Here is a 27439-nt window from a genome sequence, read left to right as displayed (position 1 = left end):
CCTACACATTCCCAAATGAATGCAGTGACCACTCATTCATGATGGACGTACTAATCATTATGTAGGATTTAAACTCATAGGTGTTGTGTGTTAAGTTTGGCAATTTGGGAGGGGGTGGGTTCAAAATGACCCCATAGGATTATACGGGGGTAAAAATTTCAAATTGCTCAAATACCCCTTTCAAATATATCAAATTATTTAAATAAATAAATAAATAAATAAATGGAAAAAAAATGAACAAATTGTAGCGTAGCATTAAAATCATAATAACCATTGCTGACGGGCGGATTCGAACCAACGATATTGACATTACCAGTCTGATGCTCTCACACTGAGCTATGCCATCATCTAGTTATGAGGGTCGAGTTTTTAGCGTATACAGTGTTTGTCTGTGAAAATGCCGCCTCGTGAAATAAATAAATATAAAATCTCAATTTTTAATTTAAATTTATTTGATAATTTTCTAACCTATATTTTCTTTAGAGCAGGGACAAATATTTCCCTTTTATCCAATTTGGCGCTAAATAAGAATCTACTTCTTTTATTACTGATTTAATTCCGATTTGTTCCATTAAGCAATATCAAAGATTAATGTCAAGCATCTCACAACGGATATTTAGTTGGCTTAGTGGTTTTGCACAGTGCTTTTTAACCGGGAGGTACCGAGATCGATTCCCACCTCTGCCTGCAATTTTTTTTCAAGACTGGGAAATAATAACCTGACATTCGCCGCTGACATTCGTACTGCAGAAGCGGAGTTATAACTTGTTGAACTTTGCTCCTCACGTAAAAGGGTACATTATGTTGGCACTACATTATTTCTTTTTTTCCACATTGCTGGTACAGCTCAAATTACCGGACATTTCCTGACCAGACAGTCCATGCCAAAATTGTTACTACACCTTTACATTTCATCGAATCTCTTTTTGATGTCTGTCATTTTGTACATCACACTTGAAAGATGTATGCTATGTAGAAACTGTAATTTGCATATTATTAGCATATTTGCAAGAAAAAACATGAAAATCAATAAATACCTATATTTTTCACAATTTCAATATTTTATTAGAAATTAAGCATGTAGGCCGTTTGTTATGACTTGATGAATGAAGCTGTTAAACAGATTTTGATATTTTTGCTTATTTTTCCTTTTTTATTTCTTTAAATGTGTAAAAATCTAAATTTTTGGATGACCTATATTTTCTTTGAATATTTATAAAAATTTCTTAATTTAGGTATAATACAGTGCAGAAAAAGATGTCAAAAAATCTGTTAAACAGATTTCCAATAAATTGTTCCATTTTCCATTTTGGGTTAAATACTCAATTTTCATGCGCTGGATATTTGAAACATAAAATGAAAACATGTCCATTGCACTTTTTCCTCGAGATGTACTATAATATCAAGGTTACGGATATATTATAATCCTTCTTATCTTCACTGATCCATCAGATACCTATTGTTATGAATGATCAATGAAAAGGTTCAGAACTGGGCTACTAATTGTCTGTCAAGTATCTATAGTTATTTTCATGACTGTGTCAACTCAAAAATCATGCAAGGTCGAATGGAGGAAAAGTACGCGATCAGTTGAGCTGTATTAAATATCAAATTGTTATAATTGGCGGTCACTTCAAATCATACCCAACTGAACGAGGTTAACCCACCACTTGAACAGGATTTAGCCAAACAAAGACTTAAGCTTTTTAATAATACTATACATAAGTATAAGCTTATTATCCTCTTCAACAATAGGATTAAAGATTGGTGCTTGACTGGAATTACGTGTTAGTGTCATTGGTTATTGTTAAAAGGCAATAAGGTGTGTATTTCCTCTGAATAGGAAAGACTCTCTACATCGAACCATGGATGCTGGTGTTTCGAATTAAGCCCGATCCTGATTCCACTTCGCAGCGGTATGCGATGCTGCGATGCTTTTCAAACATCTCAGCATCGCGCGATGAAATTAAAATGTACAGGTGGAGTCAGTATCGGGCTTTAGGAGAATGTATCTTCCAAACCCAATTCGAAAAGATGCGCTCGAGAATTCAACAATATAAATAACGGTAGCTCTATTATAATACACATTAATGTTTTAAGCAGATAAAATTCCAAAATATAATACGTTTTCTGCCTTTGCTTGTCACGTGGTAGGCCTATGTTGAAGTTGCGATTATATTTTTAAATAAGTTTCAGATGAATAATAACAAGACAAGTGGCCGAGTGGTCTAAGGCGCTAGGCTCATAGAGTACTAAGCGTTGCGCCGTGAGTTCGAACCCCGCCTCTGCCAAACTTTAAAAGAACTAAATTAAAATTTGACTTTTTTTGATTTCATATTTGGGAAATGTGACTGGGAGAATTTATGTATGGTGTGGAGTGGTGTGATAGGGCATGTACTTTAACTGGCCGGCGCGGTCCGGTGACTAAGTCTTTATTGGGCGTTTTATCGGCAGTCAACCAGTAATGCTCCATTGGTGAGCGACGGGCGATTGGTATTTCGCGATTGGTATTTCGCAGAACGCAAGAAAAGGAGTCCTATCTGATTGGCTAGAAATCGATAGCTAGATCGCTCAGTGGTAAAGTATAAACTCAAAATGTATTAAATTCTATTGAAATCGATACTCTATTATTGACAGAGATAAATAAAGTTTACATATGCATTGTGTTATAGACATGGTGATTGAATATTCTATACAAGCACCTGGATCTTAGGTGAATGGGCTAAATGTGTTCCTTTATATAATTGTAAATTCTCAAAATTAAATATATCACAATTTTTATTTACGATTTAAAAATCGTTACTTATCAAATGCAGTAAAATATATCCACATCAAACAGCAATGGCCGCTAATTAGTGTATTTAATTTCAAGGTAGTGTATTAAAAAAACAAAATCTGGGTTTTACCTGAAAATAAATCGAATTTTCTTGTACATGTAATAGCAACATCATATGGGGTACTAGAGCATGCACAAATCGTAATAATGTGTAGAATAGAAACGTGGTGGTATCTCATATGATAGTCGTATGGTGTAAATGGTACATGCTTAGCCTGAGTCGCTCTGCCTATCTCGAACAAAATCGCCATGCTATTGAAAAACGAGAGGATTCGCCATACTATCACGGCAATTTTTTACCCGCAGATATAGGGATGATGACGCTGTGTGTCGTATATTTTCTCTTTGCCCCACTTGCTGTAACATGTGTACAGATCTTAGACCAATAAAAAAAGAGAAAAAAAAGGAAATCAACCTACCTACCCACTCCTTTCTACCCCATGTCTGGGCAAACAAACACTTTTTTTTTGGCCTTACTACTACCCATGTACATCAAAGGCTAACATACATGTTTCTATTTTTGTTTTGTCCTCAAAGAACATTATTTTATATTAATTACTAAGCCCCATACAGAGATAATATGAAGTTGATGTGTGCTGTATTTATTGGCGGAACTGTATTTTTTTATCCTTAGCTATAAATATTCTCTGGCAATATCCAGATAGATATATTTTAATAAAATACTTCACCATTACTTCTTCTATTTCTAGTTGAATCCTTCCCAACACCAATATTAGGCTATTCCAATTGAAATCCATACACCCCCTATGGAAGATATAACCTTAAAGCCATAATGTATGATCTTATATGAAATTGGTTAATTTTTTTTCAAACTTGTTTTTTTTGCATATTTGTAATGTTTACACATGTCCCAACTTGCACCTAAATGGAATCGGCAAAATTTGTTGTCTTTGTAGGTCAACAGAGCAAAGTTCGACTAATTTAAAAATTATGATAATATGTCCTCCCATAGAACTGCATGTTAAATGGCCAAAATAACCAGTGGGGTTTCTTTCACTTTGCCTTGTTATTTCAACTTAAAATGGACTTCAACCCTTCCCGGCAGTTATTACTAATATTATTTCAACATTTTGAATAAAGAATAACAAAATTAAAATTTAACGGAAATCGCACATTAAGGCTCTAATCTTCCACACAGGGAGTGTGAATTTCAAATGGGGTTACCTGAATGGGTGACTCCATTTGAAATCTCCACCCCCTGTGTGGGAGATTAAGGCTATATGTTTTCCATATGGGGTGTATGGCTTTCAACTGGAAACAGCCCATTAGGACCAAGTAAGTAGGTTGTTTTTTTCTGTCAAATGTCAATTTCTGATGAAACAAAGTAAGTCCAAATATTTCAAGGAATCAAGTCATAATGAAAATTTATGTTATTGTTTTCCAGTCAACACGTTTGTTGCCGCGTGATGTGGTGACTCATTTGTTATTTAACTGTACTGTATTTCATTATTACTTAAGGGATCGGGAATGAGCGTTTTGAGCATTTCGACAGTATTTTTTGTGGGACATGAGACACATCAGACATATCAAATTGCATTCTGAATACAAAGAATGTCTTTCTGATATCAAATAATTTTCATTTTTTGAAATTCACGATATAATACAAATTTTATGACAAATTATAAAAAATAATATTTTTCAAATTTTTGATATATAACAGTCCTCGAAGTAAATTTTATAAATCTAATGACATATTCTTAAAGTGTATGTAGCTGGGAGGAAAAGCCGATGATCAATTGAAAATTTTGACCTTTCATATTGAAGATATGGATTTTTTCCCAAAAGACCTTCTTTTTTTTTGTGTTACAGTTTTGGGGAAAAAAATCCATATCTTCAATACGAAAGGTCAAAATTTTCAATTGATCGTCTGTTTTTCAACCCACCTAGACATACACTTATGTATAAATCATCAGATTTATAAAGTTTAATTCGAGTACTGTTAAGTATCAAAATATCAATTTTTAATCAAAATTTGAAGAATAAAACTGGATTCCTTTTTGCTATCTCAGGGGGGCAAAATCAACAAATTTTGCGCAAAATTGCAGCAAAAAATTGGAGGGGGGAGGTACTCAGTACAAATGACCATACGGGGACGTGCCGCAAATATGGGTATCATTTTCAGCCTCTTGGTATATCAATGACCCCTTTTTCAAAGCCTATTTTGGTATATGAATGGGTCCTTTTTTCAAAATTTTCTCAATTTTTTTCGGAAATTAGCCCAATTTTTCCTTAATCTAGCCAAAATTTTCAAAATTTTGGGAAAATTTGTAAAAACTAAGACAATTTGGGATAAATTCGGCCGAAAATTTTGACTTTTGGTATATAAATGGGTCAAAATTTCTTGAAAAATTGGTATATTTATGGGTCCACTTTCAAATTCTCAGCGGCACGTCCCTACCAAAACCAAACTTGAGTACCCCCCCCCCCCGGGGCCACAGCAACACAACAATTTGGGCTATTAACCCTAAGCGGCCTGAGTACTACAAAATACTACAAATAACTTCACCTACAGGATGTACCGGCAATCACCCAAAGTGATATATAGGCATGCTTTTGCTGGCCCGGCCAGTGTAAGACCTGTGGCTAAGTGTCAGCAACCTAGTGCTTGGCATGCGAGTGGTCTCGGGTTTGAAATCCTACACAGAGCAAACAACTTCTTTGTTTGTTTTCTCTCTTTATTCCTCCCTTCCGTCGCCAAAAAAGCCTTTCAGGCATTAGGGTTAAGACAAATGAGGTATCAAAATTTGAAGAATAAAACTGGATTCCTTTTTGCTATCTCAGTTTTCAAATGTATTTTAGTTTTGATGCATTGATTTTGAGTTATTATATCGTAATGAAGGGGGTAATTACTTTATGTGATGTGCAGTGGTGGCACCAGGAATTCTTTTTCAGGGGGCATTGGGGGGCAAAGTGAATTTCAGGGTGCAAAATCAACAAATTTTTCGCAAAATTGCCGCAAAAAATTGGAAATTTATGTAATTTTAGGGTTTTTGCCTCAAAAGTGGGGGAAACTGGGGGGGAAAGAAAAATATTAGGGGGGAATCAACTTTCATTAGCCTAAAGTAGAACCACACTAGATGTCTCAACAGTTTACAGTGAAGCTGTACTTAACTCTTCTTACGGGAAAGGAAAACATACATATAATTCACTATTTTCTTACTAGTTTTGGAAGTAAGCTTCTTCTCCCACAATGGGAAGTAGACTTTCTTCAGTAGCGTAGTGACCGGGAATGACATCTGACCGTAGCTCTTCCCCAAGGCTTTGGTGGACTCTTTACTTAGTTTCCTGTTGACGTCTGTCAGTATGCTCATCAAATCTTCCTTCTCGTGGAGTTTCTGAAGTCTATCTACCAAAACCCGATGTACCATGAGCCGTGTTCGATGTTGCGGTACGACGCATAACCAGGCATTGTTGCCAAACTGATAAGGAAGTCTGGTTCCTTTGGGGTGGTTTGGTCAAGTCCTGTACCTACAACATACAAAACAATTAAAGGAATATTTTGTGATTCTAGCATCCTCTTTTTATTACTTTTGTCAGTAGATATCCATGAAAAAAGCCTAAGTCCCCAAATTTCAGTTGATTCTGATTTTGCGTCTGTGTGATACATGATCATGTGTTTTACACTCTTCCTGAGGCCAATGTGTTGTAATAAAAAGATCTACAAAGGTCTTTCCGGAAACTTCATTATCTCCAATACGAAAGTTCAAAATAAGTACATTACATTTATAAAGTTTACTTCAAACATAAACTTGCAGAACATAAATAAAAATTTACAATATTTCTGCCAAGCGAATGAATCTGTAAGAAATATTTTGCACATAAACACAATTTAGGCAGAAGTTTCCGGCAGTATAAAAATCTCAACTTTTTTCGAGAAAAGTGGGGCCCTTTTAACAGGTAAGTAAATAAAAAAAAACATAAATACATTGAGACAATTAAAAAGTTCTATGGATAGATAAATTTGTTCTTTGTAAGAATATTTCCCTTGACTTTTCCTTTAAACAAACCAATAATCCTGGCCCTGCACTCCCATCTATCTACAGGTACTCTTGTTCATCGGAAATTTAGCGAAATACTATCAAAAACTTACAAAAATTTCCTTTTCAAAATATTTGTTTGCAAAATTGTACAAAAAGGATGTTCTTCATCTATGAATCAAGTAAAATAAATGAGCATATTCATTAAATTCATCATGCTCATAATATTGCATTCTTTCTTATTTTGGGAAACAAAATGTGGAAATTTTACTCAGTTTCTGGACTTGTACACATTTCTGTCAAAAACAGAGTATCTTTGAAATATCATTTGTGTTTTAACAAGAAAGGGGCATTGTTGCAAGGCAAAAAATTCCTGAAATCGCTAAAAGGGGTATTTTTTTTCTTAAAAGTTCATGAAATTATGAGATAAAAAATTGGGTGTTTTTAAAGTTTGCCAACATGCATGAGTACCTTTGCCCAAACTTTTGACACCGGATTATTATAGGCCAAGCTGCCCTGCATGCCCACAAAAAAGGACTACTCTCACAGACCTCTGGCAATTCCCCTTTTTTGTGAGTGAAAAGTGTCATATTTTGCTATTTTTGGAGAAACTGAAAACTACAGTGTTGCCAGATGTATTTACATATACCGTATTGGTCCGAGTATAGTCCCACCCGTTTTTTAGGTGAAAATTTTTCACCATTGGGGGTGGGATTATACTCATTTTTTTTTTTTTTTTTTTTTTTTTTGGTTTTGGAGTGTCCCTGGACCTAGACCTACACGCTAGGATCATTCATGGTTGACCTAAAAAAAACAAAAAACAAATTGCACGATGTTTTGTGTTTTTAATATGAAAATTGATAATTTGTATTAATTTCATACTCTATTAATGATTTCAAAATGCATTCAAATTCATTTTTAAAAATGTGGTTTTTTTTGTTTTTTTACAATTTTTCGAAAAATGGGGGTGGGACTATCCTCGAACATGGGACTATACTCGGACGAATACGGTACATGGGATTAAATGTTCTGCATGCATTAGAAAGCCACAGGATCAAAGTTAATTAATCTGAAACAAAAATTGGTGTTCTTTTTGAATTGTTTGAATGGAAGCTGATCCGAATGTGGCCATTTTCACCTTTGAAATTGCTAAAAGGGCGAAAACATGGAAATTTGGATTTTGGGTTGTTGCCATGGCAACAAGCAAAAAAATTGAATTTTTCATTGTCACTCTGAGTGAGAGTGCTCAAGTACCTTTCATCCAAAAAAAATTAGAGAAAAATCTATTTTTTTTTGATTTTTTCGTACAGTAACTAGTTAGGTGCATCCGCAATTAAGTTCTCAAATAATTGTAATTTATTGTTCTGAGCAGCACTAAAAATAGAAGTATCTCTAGAACCATAAGTCTAATAATAAAGGGGGGGTTCAGCAAAATTCACCTGTTGCGATACAACTTTAAAAGTGTGTTGCAAAATTGTAATACCACATTTTTCTGACTTTATGTGTTGATTGTCTGAAACTGCACTTCAAATTGCTCTGTGTCAGATAAAATTGCATCACAAATTTCAAAATGGGATACAAAAGGGCACCCCAAGGTAAAAAAAAATAATTTGAAGACTGGACTCAGGGTGCATTGGTCTATTTGAATTGAGATCCATACAATGCTTTTGGAATGCATGACCTAAATCTCCCACATAGAGGGTGTACGTGGATTTCAAATGGAATCATCCATTCAGGTAATCCAATTTGGAATTTGCATCCCTGTGTGGAAGATTAAGGTCATGTGTTCCATAGGGGGTGTATGGATTTCAGCTGGAATAGCCCATGCATTTACCTATACCAGATGACTGTTGTTCCACGGGTGAATCCACTTGAAGGGTATACTTTTCTTGTGTTTCCTCCCCCTGACACGCCTGAATGAAAAAGATCTTTGGCTTCTTCGCCAACGATGAACATCGCTTTTCCACAAAGTGGTCGAGAATACTCTCTATGGTAACGTATTTTCCGTCGCATCCTGCAAGCTGACCGCATTTGCCGTGGCTGAGAATGCAGCAGACGAAAGCATTTGCCGAGCTGTGATCTTGCTGTCCAAGCTTGCCGAAACATGCGTCCATTTCGACCGAGGTTAGATTGGTCTTGCACATGACGCTGAACTTCAACTTGGTAAAAATGTCACAAAGATTCCCTAGAATTTGAAGATAATTAGATAAATATCTTTAATAATTATCATTAGATAATAATAATTTTGCCAGTGACATGGCTGTTTTCAAAGGAGAAACAGCATAGACCCTCTACATGATTTCTTTCTCTGGAGGATCCCTATTTCTGGGAATTTTACCCATGATGCATTGCATTTGGAAATGGTTTGAACTGAGATTTCAAGGAAAAAGACATGAAAGGTTATTTGTACTTTCGCTAAATATCTAGTCCATACATTTCTATTTTCCCATTGAATTCTGGGTAAAACCTCCAGAAGTGGAAAAACATACAGTGCATGATGGTTAAAATTGCTAGAAATAGGGATCCAAAAGAAATAGAATTTGTACTAATTGCTCTATGACTCCGTTTCCAGAAAGGGATGGGGACACTCATATATCTAAATGGTGCGTCTAAACAGGTAGGTGCCACTTTGTGACAACCCCTTTTTTGCCTCTCCCAAAATCTGCTATTTCAGCATACTTTAGTTACTTTGCCCTACCTTTTTGCAGTCCCTTAAAAGAAATATACAACTTAATATGCAACTTTTATAATTACTATGATATAACAAGCCCATATGTTTTGATGTTGTTGTTGTTATTTTTGGGTGGGGAGGGTTCAGTTCTTATTAATATTTTGTCAGAAAATCACTTCCTCAAACTCTACTTTTGAAAACGAAAACCACATATAATATTCCAAATAATGGATGAGAGCCCCCATCACCATTATCAAGACCCTTCTTTGGGGGGGGGGGGAGGAGAAGATACATCTCCAAGATTGATTGATTTCATATTTAGGTACTGTCAAATATTTTCAAAATTGTCTGAAAAGCACAATTCTTAAGGAATTTAAACCAGACCCACTTATGTAGCAATCACACAGTTTTAGACCACACTCAGTTTTAAAACTGTGTATGCATGTACAATACTCTCTACACACTGGACCAAACAGCTTACTGTCCCCTCCAAAGGGCAGAACATTTTCATGGTTCATACCCAATTCGATATTCACCACTTCCACTTTTTCACAAGCCAATACACACCAGCAAGTGAACTACTGTCTTGAAATGAACCCAGGACTTCATTCACCATAGGTAATTAGTAAGCCCAATCCCCTGTGTAACAACACTCTTGCATTGGAGAACCTCTCTAAACCGTGACCTATCTCTAGTTCAAAGTGTCGCTGGTCCAAAGGTTCTCTAGTCCGATGGTTCTCTAGTCAGAATATAGAATAAGGGTTAGTGTTAGGGTTAGGGTTTAGGGTTCGGGTTAGTGTCAGGGTTAGGGTTTAGGGTTAGGGTGAGGGTTAGGGTTAAGGTTTAGGGCAGGGTTAGTGAGCCTTATTCTATATTCGGACTATAGAGAACCCAATATTCGGACTAGCGAACCTTTTTCAGAATTTGGACTAGCGAATGGTAAATTACGTGTTCGGACTAGCGAGCCTTCGGACTAAGGAGCCTTCGGACTTGGGAACCTTTGGACTAGAGAGTTGTCACCCTCTAAACATGTTATTTTTAAATTAAATTAAATGGTGGCATGTGTGTTTTCAACTTACTGCTATCAACTTCTGATCCATTCCTGTCATGAAGCAGTTTGTGTCCATTGTCTCTGGCTTGAGTGAAATCCATGTTGTTGATGATCAGACACACTCCTCGAGGTACAACATTCATTTTGTACATCGCTACTGAACTTGAATTGGACGAATCTAAAAGGAGCAAAAAATTATTGGAAATAAGGAAGAGCAAGTTTTAATAAATAATTATAACCAATTAACTATTGGAAACTGCTGGCTACATAATGTTTTGTGTGCAAAAAATTCTTGCAGATTCATTCACTTGGCAAAAATCCAAGATGATAATACTTAAACAAATCTGTATTTTTGTTCTGTTAGCAGAACTAAATTACAAGTTCACAGTGGTCTATGGAGCCATGTAATATACATAGTCATGCATATATTAACTGAATTTTGGGAATAAAGCTTTTTTCAATATGTACTGAAACATACCATAAAAGAGGATGATAGAATCACAAAATACTCCTTGAAGTGGGAATAATATTATTCAAAAGGCCAAAATGTGTAACCGTGTTTCTTTAATTAAAAAAAAATGCAAACGAAAAAAACCCAACAAAACAAACAACAAAAAAACCCATAAAATTTAAGTTATCAAGTGATATAAACTACGAATACAATTAATACTAGAAACCACAGTTGTGTTTGACCAAACACGAATATCTATGCCCGTGGCCCACACTCTCTCTAACACCCCACCAGACCATCACTCTCTTATACTCCACCAGACACTCACTCGCTCTAAAACACCACCAGACTGGACCACACTCTCTCTAATACCCCACCAGACCCTCACTCTCTCTTATACTCCACCAGACACTCACTTGCTCTGAAACACCATCAGGCTGACCCATACTCTCTCTAATGCCCCACCAGACCCCCACTCTCTCTTATACTCCACCAGACACTCACTCGCTCTAAAACACCACCAGGCTGACCCAAACTCTCTCTAATACCCCGCCCAGCCATCACTCTCTCTTATACTCCACCAGACACTCACTCGCTCTAAAACACCAACAGGCTGACCCATACTCTCTCTAATACCCACCAAGCCTTCACTCTCTCTTATACTCCATCCACCAGACACTCACTCGCTCTAAAACACCAACAGGCTGACCAATACTCTCTCTAATACCCCACCAAGCCTTCACTCTCTCTTTTACTCCACCAGACACTCTCTCTCTAAAACACCACCAGGCTGACCCAAACTCTCTCTAATACCCCACCAAGCCTTCACTCTCTCTTATACTCCACCAGACACTCACTCGCTCTAAAACACCACCAGGCTGACCCAAACTCTCTCTAATACCCCACCCAGCCATCACTCTCTCTTATACTCCACCAGACACTCACTAGCTCTAAAACACCCCCAGATTGGCGCACACTCTCTCTAATACCTCACCAGACCCTCACTCTCTCTTATAATCCACCAGACACTCACTCGCTCTAAAACACCAACAGGCTGACCCATACTCTCTCTAATACCCACCAAGCCTTCACTCTCTCTTATACTCCACCAGACACTCACTCGCTCTAAAACACCACCAGGCTGGCCCAAACTCTCTCTAATACCCCACCAAGCCATCACTCTCTTATACTCCATCAGACCCTCACTCTCTCTGAAACACCACCAGACTGGAGAATACCCCTTTAATCCTAAACTATTGTGCCCCTTTAAGCGGATAACCTCTTAACCCCATTGTACGTCTTGACGTATATTTGAAGCCTTCATCATTGCAAATACAGGTAGCTACCAAAATGCTACCTATTGCGATACACTGTGTTAACCGGTAGTACCTATTTTGCTTTTTAAAGCATATGAACTTTGACCTCTGGGGTTGTGGCTAGCATAGCATACTTCTAGGGTCATAGGCCATCATTGTACCAAATATGAACACTGAGGGCGCTATAGTTTTTGAGCTAGAGCTGTTTGAAATTTTACACATATTGCCCCCTGTAGCCCATGACCTTTGACCTTTGGGGTCATGGTCCATCATTGTACCAAGTATGGGCCCCGAGGCTTCTTTGGTTCTTGAGCTAGAGGAGTGCAAAGAAGTGGTCTTAAGAAGAAGGAGGAGGAGGAGGAGGAGAAGACTAAACACAACAAATACAATATCTATGCCACCGTTCCACGGGCATAGATAATCAAAAAGGTGCAGCCACATATTGGACCAGGTGGGAGGATACACTGCATGGTACAGTACATAGTGTTGCATGCAAAACTTACTGAATTGTAACTGGGCTATTCCAACTCATATCTTCCACACATGTAAGGACCATCGATGAATCGATAATAATCAAAAAATCGGCTATCCAATAATATCAATATCGCCGATATCACTTTCGAAAGAAAATCGATATATCGGAGTTGCCGATAATGAAAAAAAACCAAAAAAATTGGGCGTAAGCAGTGTGTTAACCGCCGCAATTATGTCAGTACAGACATATTTTGAAATGTAAAACTTCTAGAATCAATGAGACCGAGTGATGTTGATGATTTTAAGCCCATACTTAAACATCTTTTCACGAATGATTTGACACCGACTTTTCCGCTAGCAGCGCAATTACATAAGTATTCAAACATTTGAAGCTTAGTGACTTGAATTTTCAGGTCACTAAAATTGGGAGGAAAATCGATTTATCGATTATTATCGATAATGAGTGACCAATATATCGATTTTCAAAAATCCTAACATCGACGGTCCTTACACACATGGAGTGTAACCTTATTTGAAATTCTCATTCCATTTGTGGAAGATCGAGTACTGTATAAGTGGTAATTTTCACAGGGTTTTTATTTTAGCGAAATTCACGAATGGAGTGCTAACCGCGAAATTAACAACTCGTGAATGTATAGTGCAGAAGCGAGCAATCGCAAAAATAACATTCACTAAAATACCACTCTCACTCCAAATCGCGAAAATAACTGTGCGCAAAAATTACCACTTATACAGTACTTGGGCTATTCCAATTAATCTTTCACACAGGGAATGTGAATTTCAAATGGGATTACCTAAATGGGTGACTCCATTTGAAATCTACACCCCCTGTGTGGTAGATTAAGGATATATGTGACATGATCTGATCCATGGGGGCCAAACAAGGCATTTTTAAAACTTGAGTTACTTTAATTATTACATTATACATACAATAGGCTATCATTCACTGAAAACACCAAAGGTCTAGCTTACTTGGTTGATTTGGTTCTAAAGTTATGAAGTTTTTTGATGTCTATTTTTTTATGTATTTTATTGTTTTTTGCTCCATATTTTGACCTTTATCTCAGTTTCAAATTTGCCGCCTTTGGCCCCCCATGGACCAGATCGTGCCGGGAGATCGTGCCACATATGTTGTATGGATTTCAACTGGAATAGCCCATTGCAGTAATTGTAGTAGAGTATAGTAAACAACTTTCAAATCAATTGGCTATAACGTCACCTGGCAAATTATTACTAGAAAACGGGATGCAATCAAGTTGCTTTCACGATACCTAATATTTGTACATTTCAAATCAAACTGTCATAAATCAATATACAGCGGAAACTCCCTAATACAAGATCCCCCGGGCCGGCGTGTTTAGCTCGTATTAAGCAGAGCTTGTGTTAAAAGTCGGGTGCAATGATCAGAAGAGTGCAGCCCGGTGGGTTCAGTCTTCACTGACAATGTGTAGGCCTACGCATGATGGTTCCAATTTGGGGTACTTTTCAAGAAATGTCCGCGGAATTTTCGAGGACAAATTAGGGGTGTTTTGGAGCAAAATTGTCCTTGAAATGAAAAATAGGGTGTATTTCTAGGACCTTCGTCCGCGTTTTACCGCTATAGTTTTCATTATTGTCCTCATTTTCATGTGAAATAGGGGGAAAATTCAAAATCGTCCTTGAAATGGTAAAAATAGGGGTATTGATTTCGGAAAAATTTCCTTGATTCCTCGTGATAAGGGGGTGAAATGAAAATGCGTCCTCAAAATGATAAAAATAGGGGAGGTATTTGGGGGGAAATTTTCCTTCATTTCGCGCAAAATAGGGGGTAAAATTGCTGCAAATGTCCTTGATTCCCCGTGAAATAAGGGTCATTTTCAAATCCTGTAACGGTCATACGTCCTATCTTTAAATACAAACTGAACCCACCGGGGAGTGCAGGGACTGCGTAAGTAGTGTACTGTACAAGCGAAACTTCATCGAACTTCATGAGTTACTCCTCTGCTTGAACCCCAGGCTTCAAACATGAACATTTTAATGAAGAACATTTCAAAATATCCCTCGGTTCCAAAGGCAAAATGCTTAGATTTTTCACAATGCCCTCCAAATAACCGATGTGCAGTTATTAACTCTCCAACTGCTTCCATTGCAACAAGCACCTTTCAGCAAATCTTCTCTCTTCTAAATAGAGTGTCTCCTCACCCCTGGTGGGTGTGGAGACAAACCTACTAACAATCTGATGTAAGAAGAATAAGAAGCGTTGGAATATAAAGAATTCATTTTCTTATGTCACCCAACTTGAACCACAGGCCGGAAGTACTCAATATGAAAGTGATGAATCATTGGACATAAGGATAGGGGTCTATCAGTGGGGATTTTGTCAAAGAAAAGGGTCTCAAAAATGGGGTCTCTTGACTGGCACATGATGTGTACCAATATATGGAGTGCCCCCACCCCATGGGGTGAATTGATTTAGTGGTTCACATCCAATTAAAGCTCCTGGCTTATATGAACTTTGGTAGTTCATAACTAAATGGAAACTGTTCACATTTGCACTTTACATACATACAAGAAAGAAGAAAAAGAAAAAAGTAAGACACATTTGGTCAAACTAGACTTACCACAGCTAACATATTCTGTAGATGACAGTCCTTTTCTAGCAAACAGCTGCTTGATCATTGGCATTTCTAAACAAAAGATAAAATAAAATTGAAAGAAATAGCTTAAAAAATATAACAGTTTTTATGGTCTAACAAGAATTTAGCACTATTTTACCCCAGTTGTCCGTATAGTTCTCTTCAACTGCTGCTGCGTTGCCATAGTCCTCATAGAACCGTCGGCATTCTCTTGCGTGCTTTCTCTCTTGCCACGGCCATTCCACCATTAGTCCACATTCTGATGTTATCAATCCATCCTATTTTCCTTCGACCTGGCCGGGCTTTTCCTTCTACTTCTCCTTCTATCGTTATCTGGACAATGCTATCTGGACGCCGCTTCCAATGACCATACAGGGATATCTTTCTTTTCTTCAGCTGACTGAGCAGACCTTGTTTCTCTGTGATGCCCACTTTCTGATGGATCCATGCATTGGTTTTCCTATCTTTCCAACTGACCTGAAGCATTCTGCGCCATACCCACAGCTCAAACGACTCGACTCTATCTTCTTGATATCGTGTTGTTTTAGGGTCCAACTTTCTGCACCATACAGGGCTATACTCCAGACAAGGGATCTCACCAGTTGTTTCTTCAGCTTCAGGCTGATCGCTTTAGCCTTCCATAATCCTATTAATTGGCTGGTGGCATCTCTGGCAATTGCTAGTCGAGCATTGATCTCCGGTGTAGAGTCTCCATCACACCCTACCATTGAGCCAAGGTATTTGAACCTTTCAACCTGCTTTCAACCTGATTGGCTTTCCACCCAGTTTTCTTCAACAAGTTTCAATAAAATTTGTCATGCCACTTTTAATGATAGTTAATGATTGATCTTTCGAAATTGTTTAATTCTAACCACATGTAACACAGCTTGCACAGAGCTATATTTGGTTATATAAATCCAGGCAACATCCTGATCATGAAATAGCCTTAATAAGAGTCACCAAATGACCAAAGTTTTAAAAACAACACCCTCCTTTAGAGACCGTTCACAAACACTTGTAACAGGGGGCCTGACCTAATATCATTTTCAGGGCCCCCTTTTTAGCCATGAAAAATGAACGTCAACCCCATAGAAAATAGTGTAAACTCATGTTCTTCGTGAAAAATTAAGGTGATATTTTTAAAGGCCCCCCTTCAGAGGGATAAAAAATTTCAGGCCCCCCTTTTGCATCAGCCCCCCTGTTACAAGTGGTTGTGAACTGTCCCTTAATTTGAAAGCACATTTTAACCCAATCATGCATTCGATATTCAGTCCAAAAGTAGCTATCTCTTGGAAATGGGCAATTCCAGTTGAAATCCATACACCCTCAGCCTCTATGGAAGACAATGACCTTAATCTTCCACACAGGGAATGTGACTTTCACATGGGGTTACCTGAATGGGTGACTCCATTTAAAATCTACACCTCCTGTGTGGGAGATTAAGGTCATGTCTTCCATAGGGGTGTATGGATTTCAACTGAAATAGCCCAATGCTCTTATGAAGTTGTCATACACTAAACTATAATGCTTTAATAAATATGTAATACCAGAAACCTCCCCTCCCTCCCATCCCATCCTATCCCATCCCTCCCCTCCCATCCCCTCCCGTCACCTCTTCTAAAACAAATGAGATATAGGCTATTATTGTTTCTGACCCTACCTTGTGCAGTTTTGATCATCTCAGTTTTTGACGGTGCTAGAGTCTTGCTCAACAAAGTCGGACAATCTGAAGCTGTAAGGCAAAAGTTATATGAATTAAAACTTGCTTGATGTCCACTCCTTAATGGCACCAATGGAGTGTATGGATGGAGTTTCCCCTCAAATAGAGCTTTCTCCCCGGTTTGCCCCATTCAGAATCAAAAATCATTGAACATGAACTAAGATGTGACATTTGATCCTTATTGGGTCATGTTCAGTCTTATCACCTTGAAGGGTAGGGCCTATGTTAACACACCTATAGTCTAAGTAGGCCCTATGTCACATGGGAAAATGTGGTAAATCGCCCAAAACCAACAATTGCTGGAAATTACCGGAAATTGTGACCGATCACTATGAATCATGTTAAATTTTGATAAATTAAAGCACATTTAGGTCAATTTAACAAAATTGTTTCAAATTATGGTCAAACGGCTAAAATCGCCAAAAATCACCATAAAAATCTCCTAAGAGAAAGCTTAAAATCTGCAAAATGGCTGGAAATCACAGTAAATTGCTGAAAATGATGCTAAATTGTGCTAAAGTTTGATCAACCACAGCAAACTGAGGTATATTTTACAAAATTGTTTCAAATCTTGACCAATCGGCTAAAATCGCAGAAAATCGTCAAAAAATTTGCTAAAAAGCTTAAATTCCACAAAATGGCGATAAATTTAGCAAAAATAATGTGTGATTTACCGCGTTTTCCCATGTGACATGTGGCTTCTAAGTCATTACAAAAATGCACAAATCTTTGTTTTGGCCACCCTTTAATGATTCTAATACTCAAAATGTGGAGCCAGCTCCCCCCCTCCCCAACGCCACGATCAATGTGAATGCACATGAGACTAGGCTTATTCTCTAAGCCTACAGTAAAGGGTACTGTATAAGTGTACATTTTCGCCCAACAAAGATTTTTGGGCACTTTTCGTGCTCATAACAGCTACCAAAAAAATAGAAACATGCAAATAAAAAATTATGTTCTTGTATGTATAGGGATATTTGAGAAATTTCAAAACAAGTAACTTAGCTCAAAATCGGCAAATCGTGAAAAATTACATGTGCAAAAACTACCATTCTCCCCTCACATGTTTGACACTAGTTCCATTAAATTTTTAATTTTTCTCCACATTTTATAAAATAAATAACAGCTTTGACAAAAAGAAACTGGAAGAAGCTAAATGACCCTAAAAAATCACTGCAAGCTTGACAAATCTGAAAATGTTTTGTAAACATATTTTGAAAATTTTTTTTCAAATTTTTTAACTAAAATGAATCAATTTGCTCAAAAATGGCGGATTTTAATTGCATACAATTAAAACAAATACCCATATGCTACATCTGGGTCGGTTGGACCCATAGAACAGGATTTTTTTTGTTGGCTCTATATTCAAGACTTACCAATGTTAGATGCCTCTACTTGGCCACCTACTGCACCGCCTGCTGCTAAGTCTTCTGACATAGTTTCCATGCTCTCGGCCTCATCTGAAATATCAAGTCACAATGACATGTTATATAATGTTAAGGATAATATTTTCTTTCTGTGTTTATGTTTGACTGAATTGTGATGGTGGTGGTGGGGGTGGACAGGCCCATAGCCAGTTGCAAAAGTATACAAATATTGGGTTTTTTAAGCTTTTTTGGTCAAAAAAGGTCAAAATTTGGGGAAGAAAGCCCACTTTTCACAAAATTGCCCCCGGAAAAAAGTCCTCTTTTTCAAAATTAGCACCCTCCACAAAAGATCCTGGCTACAGGCCTGGGGGTGGGCACTCAAATATAAAAGTACTGTACCCGTACCTACCAGAGCAAGACACTAGGGGTCTATTGGTGGCAATTTCTGTCAAAAAAAGGGGATCATTCAGTGGCGGCTCCAAGCAAATGGGGCAGGTCATTATGTGTTGAAACGCTAAAAATTGGGTGTCATTGACCGTGAAAAATAACTTTCTTGGCAAAAATATGCCATTTTGAAGCTAAAATTGCTACAAAAATGTAAAAATTATTAAAATGTATGTGAATGCCCCCCCTCCCGGTGGTGGTATTTGACTATCACTTTGGATCTGGTGCAAAACTGCCACTTTTAAAAACCTAGTGTAAAAACTATATAATATAGGCCTACAATTTATGCCAAATTGGCTATTCCAGTTGAAAACCATACATATCCCCTTTAGAAGGCATGACTTTAATCTCCCGTACAGAGGGTGAAGATTACATTAATAAGGTCACCCATTCAGGCAACCCCATTTGAAACTCATACTCCATGTGTGCAAGATTAAGGTCATGTCTTCCATAAAGGTATATAGATTACAACTGGAATAACCCATTTTTATTTTGTTTTTCTTTTCTAGATTCATTTTAAACCCAAATAATGAGGTAAAAATAGGAAAAAATGTTTCACTTTCCAATGACCCTCATATCTTTGAAAACCTACCTTTATCTATTGTTGTTTGCTGCAATTGTCTGCTTAGGTCATCAGCCATAGATTGCTCCTGCTCAATACCTATAAACATGTAAGCCAAGTTTGACAAATAACAGTAAGTTGGAACACACAAGCCACAGGAAAATGAAATACTGTATTCAAATTCAATTTTAGAATCAGATGATATACTTTTTATGCAACTTGTTATGGAAAAGTTAATAAACAGTCTACAACATATGTGACCATCCAGCACAACTGAGCCCTGAAGTCGCCAATCATCATTTTTGAGATATTCAACGAAAATATTCTGCTTAAAATTAGCTTGAAAATGATGTATATCATGTCTATAGTACTTGACATTTAAGTAGTGAAAAATCAATAAAACAGTCAATAAATCCTTTGTTTCCTATTGTTTATTGTTAAGTTCAATGGAGCATATCTCAATAATGGCACTGGAGACATCCGGGCTCAGTTGTGGTGGATGGTCACATATAACAGCTATACTTACGTTGCTGGAGTTGTGTGCAGATATCGGCCATATCTGGTCTCTCATTGTAGTCGATCTTCCAGCAGGAGGTGATAAGATCTCTGAGATATGCAGGACAATCATCTGGAATCACTGGTCTTTCTCCTTTGCAAATAGCATTCATCACTTGAAAGTCTCCTCTAATATGTCCATATGGAACCTCCGTACTGAAGATTTCCCAAACTACCGTACCATAGGAGAACACATCAGATTTCACCGAGCGTCTTTGATCCATGATGACCTCCGGAGCCATCCACCGACACGTTCCTCGCATTCCGCTGGTGTCTTGGGTAAGGTCCATGTCTTTAGCCAAACCTAGATCTCCTAACTTGATAGTGAAGTCCTTCTTGATCAAATAATTTAGGCTTTTAATATCACGATGACTGTGGTTTGTATCATGTAGGTACTTGATGCCACATGCTCCTTCATGTACCCATCTCAAGACGATCTCCGACGGCAGTCTCGTCTTGTTTTCATTCCGACATTCATCAAGGTAATGACGAAGGTTGCCATTTTCTGCCAGCTCCATGATGATGTAGGTGTCAAACTCTTCCATAAGGACTCCATAGAATTGGATAATGTTCTTGTGGTCAAGGGCTTTCATCACAGAGACCTCTTTGACTTCAATACTTCTTACTTTCTTAGCAGCAGCTTTGCAGACTTCACCGGATGGTAGCTTGACAGTAGCAGAATAAACCTGATGAGCGAAGCCACCTCTTCCGATCACCTGGTGAAATTGCACTGCTGATTTATCCAGGAGGAAACCTTTATATGCTAGCTGTAACTCTGCCATTGTGCAAACTTTGTGACAATACTATCAAGTATTCAAAGTTTAACTGTGAAATAAATGAAAATTTATTTTACAATATATATAGGAACCACCTTGGTATGGGAGTGGAGTGGTGTGGTAGTGGTTGTAGTGGCACAGTGATAATAGCTCCCAACAAGTCCTAGTTTAGGGTAGCCACAAAAATTCTTACTTTAGCAGGGTTAGGTCTACTATATATTGCACGTAAGGGTGCAAATTTAATTCTCCCCCCATAAAAATCCTGGGTGGACATCCCTCTAGCCCGTTTCTCTTTTTAGGGACCACCACAGTGTGTCGCACCCCCATGGCAATGGTCCTGCCTGAAATGGAGCAAATGGAGCTTCACATGACAAACAGCGTGTTTATACTGAGCGTACAGCTTTTTGACCCGCTATTTTCCGGGCACAAAATACCGATCATAATCCGGCCACCGTTACCCAGCTTGTTTCTACTGAGACCAGAAAGCCGTGTCTCGCATTTACGATGCACGGCATTTTTTCCTGTAAACCGAAGTACGGAAAACAGATTTGACGGTTAATTATATCCTAAATTTAAATGTCTCACGGATGGCAGCTCATGGCATATGACCTACAATCACAATTTAGTATTTTCGTAAAATCCAAATTGCATTAATTTACCAGTGGATCTAGTAATTGGCTATTATGATAATTAATTTACAGCTCATATATAACCAACTCATTAATTATAAAGATAGGCCTATAACCAACTCATTAACTAGGGGGCCTATAAAGAAGTAGGCCTAGACTAAGTAAAGTCATATCCATTTTACTTCATCAAGTTCATGCGAGTCACACATGTGTCCAGTGTATATAACATCGGAAAGAAGGAACCTACTACATCATAGGCCTAAGCTAGACTATACAAGTATATAAATCGCGTTATTTTTGCAACACGCATGACCTCGACCCGGCAACCGATGACACGGCTCGTTTCTACTGCGCAGATTACACGCTTTGACCCGGCATGATCCACCTCAAGAGGTGGATCACGAAAGGCGAGCACATGACCCGCATGACACGGCAACCGATTACCCAGATCGTTTCTACTGGGCTCGTTACCCGGCACGGCACGGCACGGCACGGCACGGCATGGCCCGGAATTTTACCCTCAGTAGAAACACGCAGAAAGTGGGGCTGGGTCTCTTATAGTTAGATCAGTTCATAATCGGCGGGCCTTAGTATCGCGGATTAATATCAATATATTTTATTTTGAAAATTGCCTTGTAACATCTCGTCAGAAGCATTACAAATTATTAATTAAAGTCCTATACTTTATCTACTTTATTTAACACACACAATATAAACCAGACAGGTCCACTCATCACTCATCTACTTTTTGGCATAGTGGTAAAAGCCTAACAATTCTCGCCGATTACGAGCTGATCACAATGTAGGCAGGCCTGGAAAATTCTAAGGGAGTTTTCATAAATACTTTGGTGGTGGGGGGGGGTCAAAAATATGGGGGTCAAAAAGATTTTGGGTCCTAAAAAGGGGGATCAAAAAAAATTCAGTCCTTAATAGGGGGATCAAAAATTTTGAGGGTAAAAGTCCGGGGTCCTCGTGCATGAATGGTAAGTATTCAATTGTGTATTCTCAAGCTTCAAATCAACAAAATGTGCACACTTTACAATTTGGATGGCACTATGACGACAATGAGTAATAACTCCAAGGGTTATTTTTAGCTAATGAGTTAATGACCATAGGCGTAAATCCAAATAGTGTCTGTGGAAATATTTTGTACAACTTCAAATACAGCTTAGACCATGTAACCCTCCGAGTTTTTATTGCGAACAAATTGACCAACTCCCTAATTTATTACCGATTGATCAGTCGTTACATTTAATTCATTTTAATCCGCACTTCTTCTTTATTGCCCCCCGTGTCCTCCCGTTCTTTCCACTGTTCTCCTTTAGCTCACATCCCTCTTCTCACTCTTATCCGCTCTGCCTCTTATCTGTCCCGAGTCATGGTTTTAGTACGTACTTCTGCCTAGTCAACTGCTAAAAAATTAGTGAAACATATAATGTACAATTTTTAAGTCAGTATAAGTAGGTCCTCTGCGGTTATTAGTTTTTATTTTTGCCATATTCGCAAAGTTTGATGGCTACCCGTGCATCGCGGATTGTTTACCCAATGTCGCCAACCCATGGCACCCATGCACTCTCCTCACTCATTTTTATTTTCCCGTGTTTATTAGTCACACTTGCTTTGGAAGCAGCGTGCTGATACGCGATGTCGCGAGATGACGCGAACTAAATGATACATGTTTTTCTTGTTTGACGCGGCGTGTTGATACACGAAGACCCAAGATTTTTTTTGTTTGACGCGATGTAGTTGTTATGCGGACATAGTAACTGATGCTCACTATTTTGAGGTCCCTGGATATTTTATAAAGGTATTTTTGCTCATTTTTAGACTTTAATCACTAAGATTTTTAAAATGAGGTGAATATGCAGCGTGCAGCGTAACTCGGTGAATGATTAGGTTTGCAAAAGTGAAATTTGCAGTTGCATCCCCACCGTTCGAGTTTTTATCCCGAAAAGTTTTGCAACTCGGTAGTTTGTTATAGATGATCAAAAGCAGTGCATATTTTCTTCTTATAAATATTCTTTATATTTGACAGTTATTTTGTCCATTATACTGTTAAATTTTGGAAGAATGGATAATATCATATTTTGGTTTTTGCATTTGAACTCATGATATAGGTATGAGAGGCAAACCTTAGTTAACACATTTTCTAGTCAGCCAAATTGGCCTAGACTGGGGCCGCCCCAAACACAATACATAGTTACATAGATATTTAAAAGAAAAGATTGATCAAGGAAACCTACATAAATATGTTGTCTATACTTCACTTGACCCAAATATATGATATTTTTTTGGTGATGCGACAATCGCACATGGAATTTTAGAGGGATTTTGATAGCAGTTCCACATAGAAAATCTACACTATCATGAGACTATACTGTTTTGTTTTTTAATTGATGCATTAAGGGAAGGGGTATGAACGTTTGGACAGTATTTATTGTGGGACATTGGAGCATCAGACATATCAAATTGCATTCTGAATACGAAGAATGTCCTTCTGATATCAAATAATTTTGATTTTTTGAAATTACAATGTAATACACATTTTATGGCAAATCATTAAAATTGATATTTTTGATATTTAACAGTACTCAAGTAAACTTTATAAATCTGATGATTTATACTTAAAGTGTATGTAGGTGGGATGAAAAGCCGATGATCAATTGAAAATTTTGACCTTTTGTATTGAAGATATGGATTTTTTCCCCAAAACACACAAAAAATTAGGTCTTTTGGGGGAAAAAATCCATAACTTCAATATAAAACGTTAAACTTTTCAATTGATCGTCGGCTTTTCCTCCCAGCTACATATACTTAAAGAATGTATCATTAAATTTATAAAATTTACTTCGAGGACTGTTATATATCAAAAATTTGAAAAATATCAAATTTTAATAATTTGTCATAAAATTTGCATTATATCGTGAATTTCAAAAAATGATCAGAAAGACATGCTTCGTATTCAGAATGCAATTCGATATGTCTGAGGTGCTCTCATGTCCCACAAAAAATACTGTTGAAACGCCATAAGGGCTCATATTGAAATACCCTACCACGCTTTCACACAGAAAGAAGGCAGGATTCCCTCGCTAAGCGTGCGCCTCAGGAGAGCTCGTACATAAAAGCGGATGGATTTATATATGCATCAGTGATACCCTGCCTTTTGAAGTGGTCCATGACGAATGGGAAGAAAACAAACCTACTATGGCTCATCGCACAACCCAGGCAAGCGCGCTCCTAATTTAAGTGGCTAATTGCAGTGTTATAATCACACAGGATTTTTAAAAAGAAGGCTAGCAAAGGAAAGCTGCAGGATGGCGCACACCTTCCTGTGTAAGGGAATTTCAATATGAGCCCTAAACGCTCATTCCAGATCCCTTAACGATACTTTGCCTAGTGCAAAAGTTAATTCGATCATAAAATTCGAACCGAGTTCGTCCCGGCCTCGATGGTACCCGTTCTGGACGGCAGTCCCGGGGAAAGAGGCTGTAGGAAATTGAGGTGGTGGGGCTTCCCTCGAGGAACCTGGCTCAACGCCTGTGCGTGCGCGGCAGAAGTCGCTATCGCATCCCGTGCCACCGCAAGCGGGCCGCTGGCGTGGTTCAAAGCTCAATGGGGCGATTCTCGCTTAGGCGAGGCGAAAGCTCTATCGGCGATTCCACGGTGCACAGCGGGAGGCTTGAAAACAGTACCCCTGCGGAGTACCCTTTTCTGGACGGCAGTCCGAGGGGAAATGCGGCAAGCGATTCGCCCGTCCCAGCTCCGGCTGGTCGTGGGCGACTAGGCGCTTGGAAAAATTGTGCACTTATTTGTGACCGGCAGGGTACCCACGCTCCTGGCCCACGGATGTCTGCGGACGCCGGCAGCTGGGAGGACCCGGATCGTTCTTCGAACGGACCGGGCCAGGTTTAAAGGCAAGCTCCGTCACTTGCGTTGCGGCCGTTTGGGCTAAAAGATAGCCTCGGGGCCAGCCGCTTCTGAGTGTCGTGGAGACCGCCCTGACCTTTGTGATTTTATACATGACATGTTTTATTACTAAATAAAGCCCCCGGAATAAAAACCAAAGACAATTCTCAGTGGTGGATCGCTCGGCTCGTGCGCCGATGAAGAACGCAGCCAGCTGCGAGAAGCAATGTGAATTGCAGAACACATTGATCATTGGCAATTTGAACGCACATGGCGGTTTGGGCCTCCGTGGCCCGAACCTCGTTCGTCCGAGGGTCGTTAACCAAACTAGAAATCGCGTATGCGCCTTCACGGGCAAATACGCGCGATAGCGAGGGTAATCCGCACCCGTAACAACTTGTTCCGAAAGGAGCAGAGCGAGTACACTAGGTGCGAACCTTCGAAGGAGTCTATAGATTACGGCGCCTTCCTCGTGAGTTCATCCTTTGTACCGTGCACATCGCGCGGCCAGGGCGGGCCAGGTTAGGCGGAACCAGCGGGAAATCCGTGGTGTTTCGACCGGTAAATCCTGACTTACCGTCTCGTGGAAAGCAAGGGTGTTCGGATTCGCGGAGAGGAATGCCGCTGCCGGGTTTTCCGGCGTGGTGAGATCTTAAATAAAGCACTTTTGGCGCGTGCGCCGGTGCGATCTGTACCCGCTATGTGCCTGGATCACTTCGCAGATTTGCTTTTGCAACCCAATGTCATATTATGACTCGACCTCGGATCGAGCGAGACTACCCGCTGAATTTAAGCATATTACTAAGCGGAGGAAAAGAAACTAACCAGGATTCCCTCAGTAGCGGCGAGTGAAGCGGAATAGCCCATCGCTAAATCCCGCGCCCCGTGGCGTGTGGGAAATGTAGCGTGAGGAAGCCGTGGCTGACTGGGGACGTGGGGCCGATGTCCTTGTGAAGGAGGCTTTATCCCATAGAGTGTGTTAGGCCCCCACAGGCTCCCGTTGCTAGTGGCCTTAAGGCTTCTAAGAGTCGGGTTGTTTTGGAATGCAGCCCAAAGACGGGTGGTAAACTCCATCCAAGGCTAAATACTAGGCACGAGACCGATAGATGACAAGTACCATGAGGGAAAGTTGAAAAGAACTTTGAAGAGAGAGTTCAATAGGACGTGAAGCTGCTGAGAAGTAAACGGAAAGGCCCCGCACTCCGTGGCCGGGAAATTCAGCGCAATCTGGAGGTTTCGGCGCCCTGTTCCGTCTGCGTATTCCCTCTGGGAAGCCTGGCGGAGCGGGTCGAAGCAGTCGCCAGTCGCGCGCATTTTTCCCGTGCCTATGGGGTTGGCGACCGACCGTTGACGGCCGATTGAACGCGGCGATGACAGGTAGCTCATTCAGTTTCGGCTGGAAGAGAACGTATAGTCTCGCCGCCCGCGTCGGCTGCAAGGTCGAGGAAAGATGATCACTTGCCGTGCCTGCTCAGGTCTTCGGACCTTGGGGCTGGAGCCACCGGACTCCCGTGCGGCGTACGTGTCCTCAGTGCCCGCTCGCCCGTGCGGTCGAGTAAGGCCGGTTCGCCTCTCAGGTGCATGGGGTCAGCCAACTTGGCCGGGCGCCTTTTCGACCCGTCTTGAAACACGGACCAAGAAGTCTAACGGACACGCAAGTCGAAGTGCTGTATACGAAGCACGAAGGCGCAATGAAAGTAAAAGACGGTGTAGGCCGTCCTAGGTGGGATCCCCTCTCTGAGGGGGCGCACCACCGCCCGTCTCTCGTCTGCTTTGCTCAGTGAGGCGGAGGAAGAGCGTGTACGCTAGGACCCGAAAGATGGTGAACTATGCCCGAGCAGGATGAAGCCAGAGGAAACTCTGGTGGAGGTCCGCAGCGATTCTGACGTGCAAATCGATCGCCCGACTTGGGTATAGGGGCGAAAGACTAATCGAACCATCTAGTAGCTGGTTCCCTCCGAAGTTTCCCTCAGGATAGCTGGCGCTCATGAACACATGTTTTATCTGGTAAAGCGAATGATTAGAGGTCTTGGGGCCGAAACGACCT

General features: G+C 39.5%; 1 protein-coding gene and 2 non-coding genes across 3 annotated transcripts in view; 2 read left to right on the top strand and 1 right to left on the bottom strand.

Moving 5' to 3' along the window:
- LOC140154805 (uncharacterized) overlaps positions 1-27439 on the bottom strand; it is a 62785-nt gene that overhangs the window by 26397 nt on the left and 8949 nt on the right. Inside the window, 9 exon segments of the mRNA XM_072177390.1 lie at positions 6018-6215; positions 6218-6325; positions 8669-9019; positions 10585-10734; positions 15419-15484; positions 17094-17165; positions 18530-18613; positions 19557-19625; positions 20053-20906. Of these exon segments, the coding sequence (XP_072033491.1) occupies positions 6018-6215; positions 6218-6325; positions 8669-9019; positions 10585-10734; positions 15419-15484; positions 17094-17165; positions 18530-18613; positions 19557-19625; positions 20053-20863 (1909 nt within the window). The 5' untranslated portion in view covers positions 20864-20906.
- Positions 25555-25710, top strand: LOC140156108 (5.8S ribosomal RNA). The gene has a single exon (XR_011859475.1). It is a non-coding gene; the product is annotated as a 5.8S ribosomal RNA (ribosomal RNA).
- The window catches only part of LOC140156119 (large subunit ribosomal RNA), a 3787-nt gene continuing 2496 nt past the window's right edge, over positions 26149-27439 (top strand). Inside the window, exon 1 of the ribosomal RNA XR_011859484.1 lies at positions 26149-27439. This exon is cut by the window's right edge and continues 2496 nt beyond it. This is a non-coding gene — a ribosomal RNA (large subunit ribosomal RNA).

This window comes from Amphiura filiformis, chromosome 6, assembly GCF_039555335.1.
Source record: "Amphiura filiformis chromosome 6, Afil_fr2py, whole genome shotgun sequence".
NCBI lineage: Eukaryota > Metazoa > Echinodermata > Ophiuroidea > Amphilepidida > Amphiuridae > Amphiura > Amphiura filiformis.
This window is presented reverse-complemented; position numbering and strand designations above follow the sequence as displayed.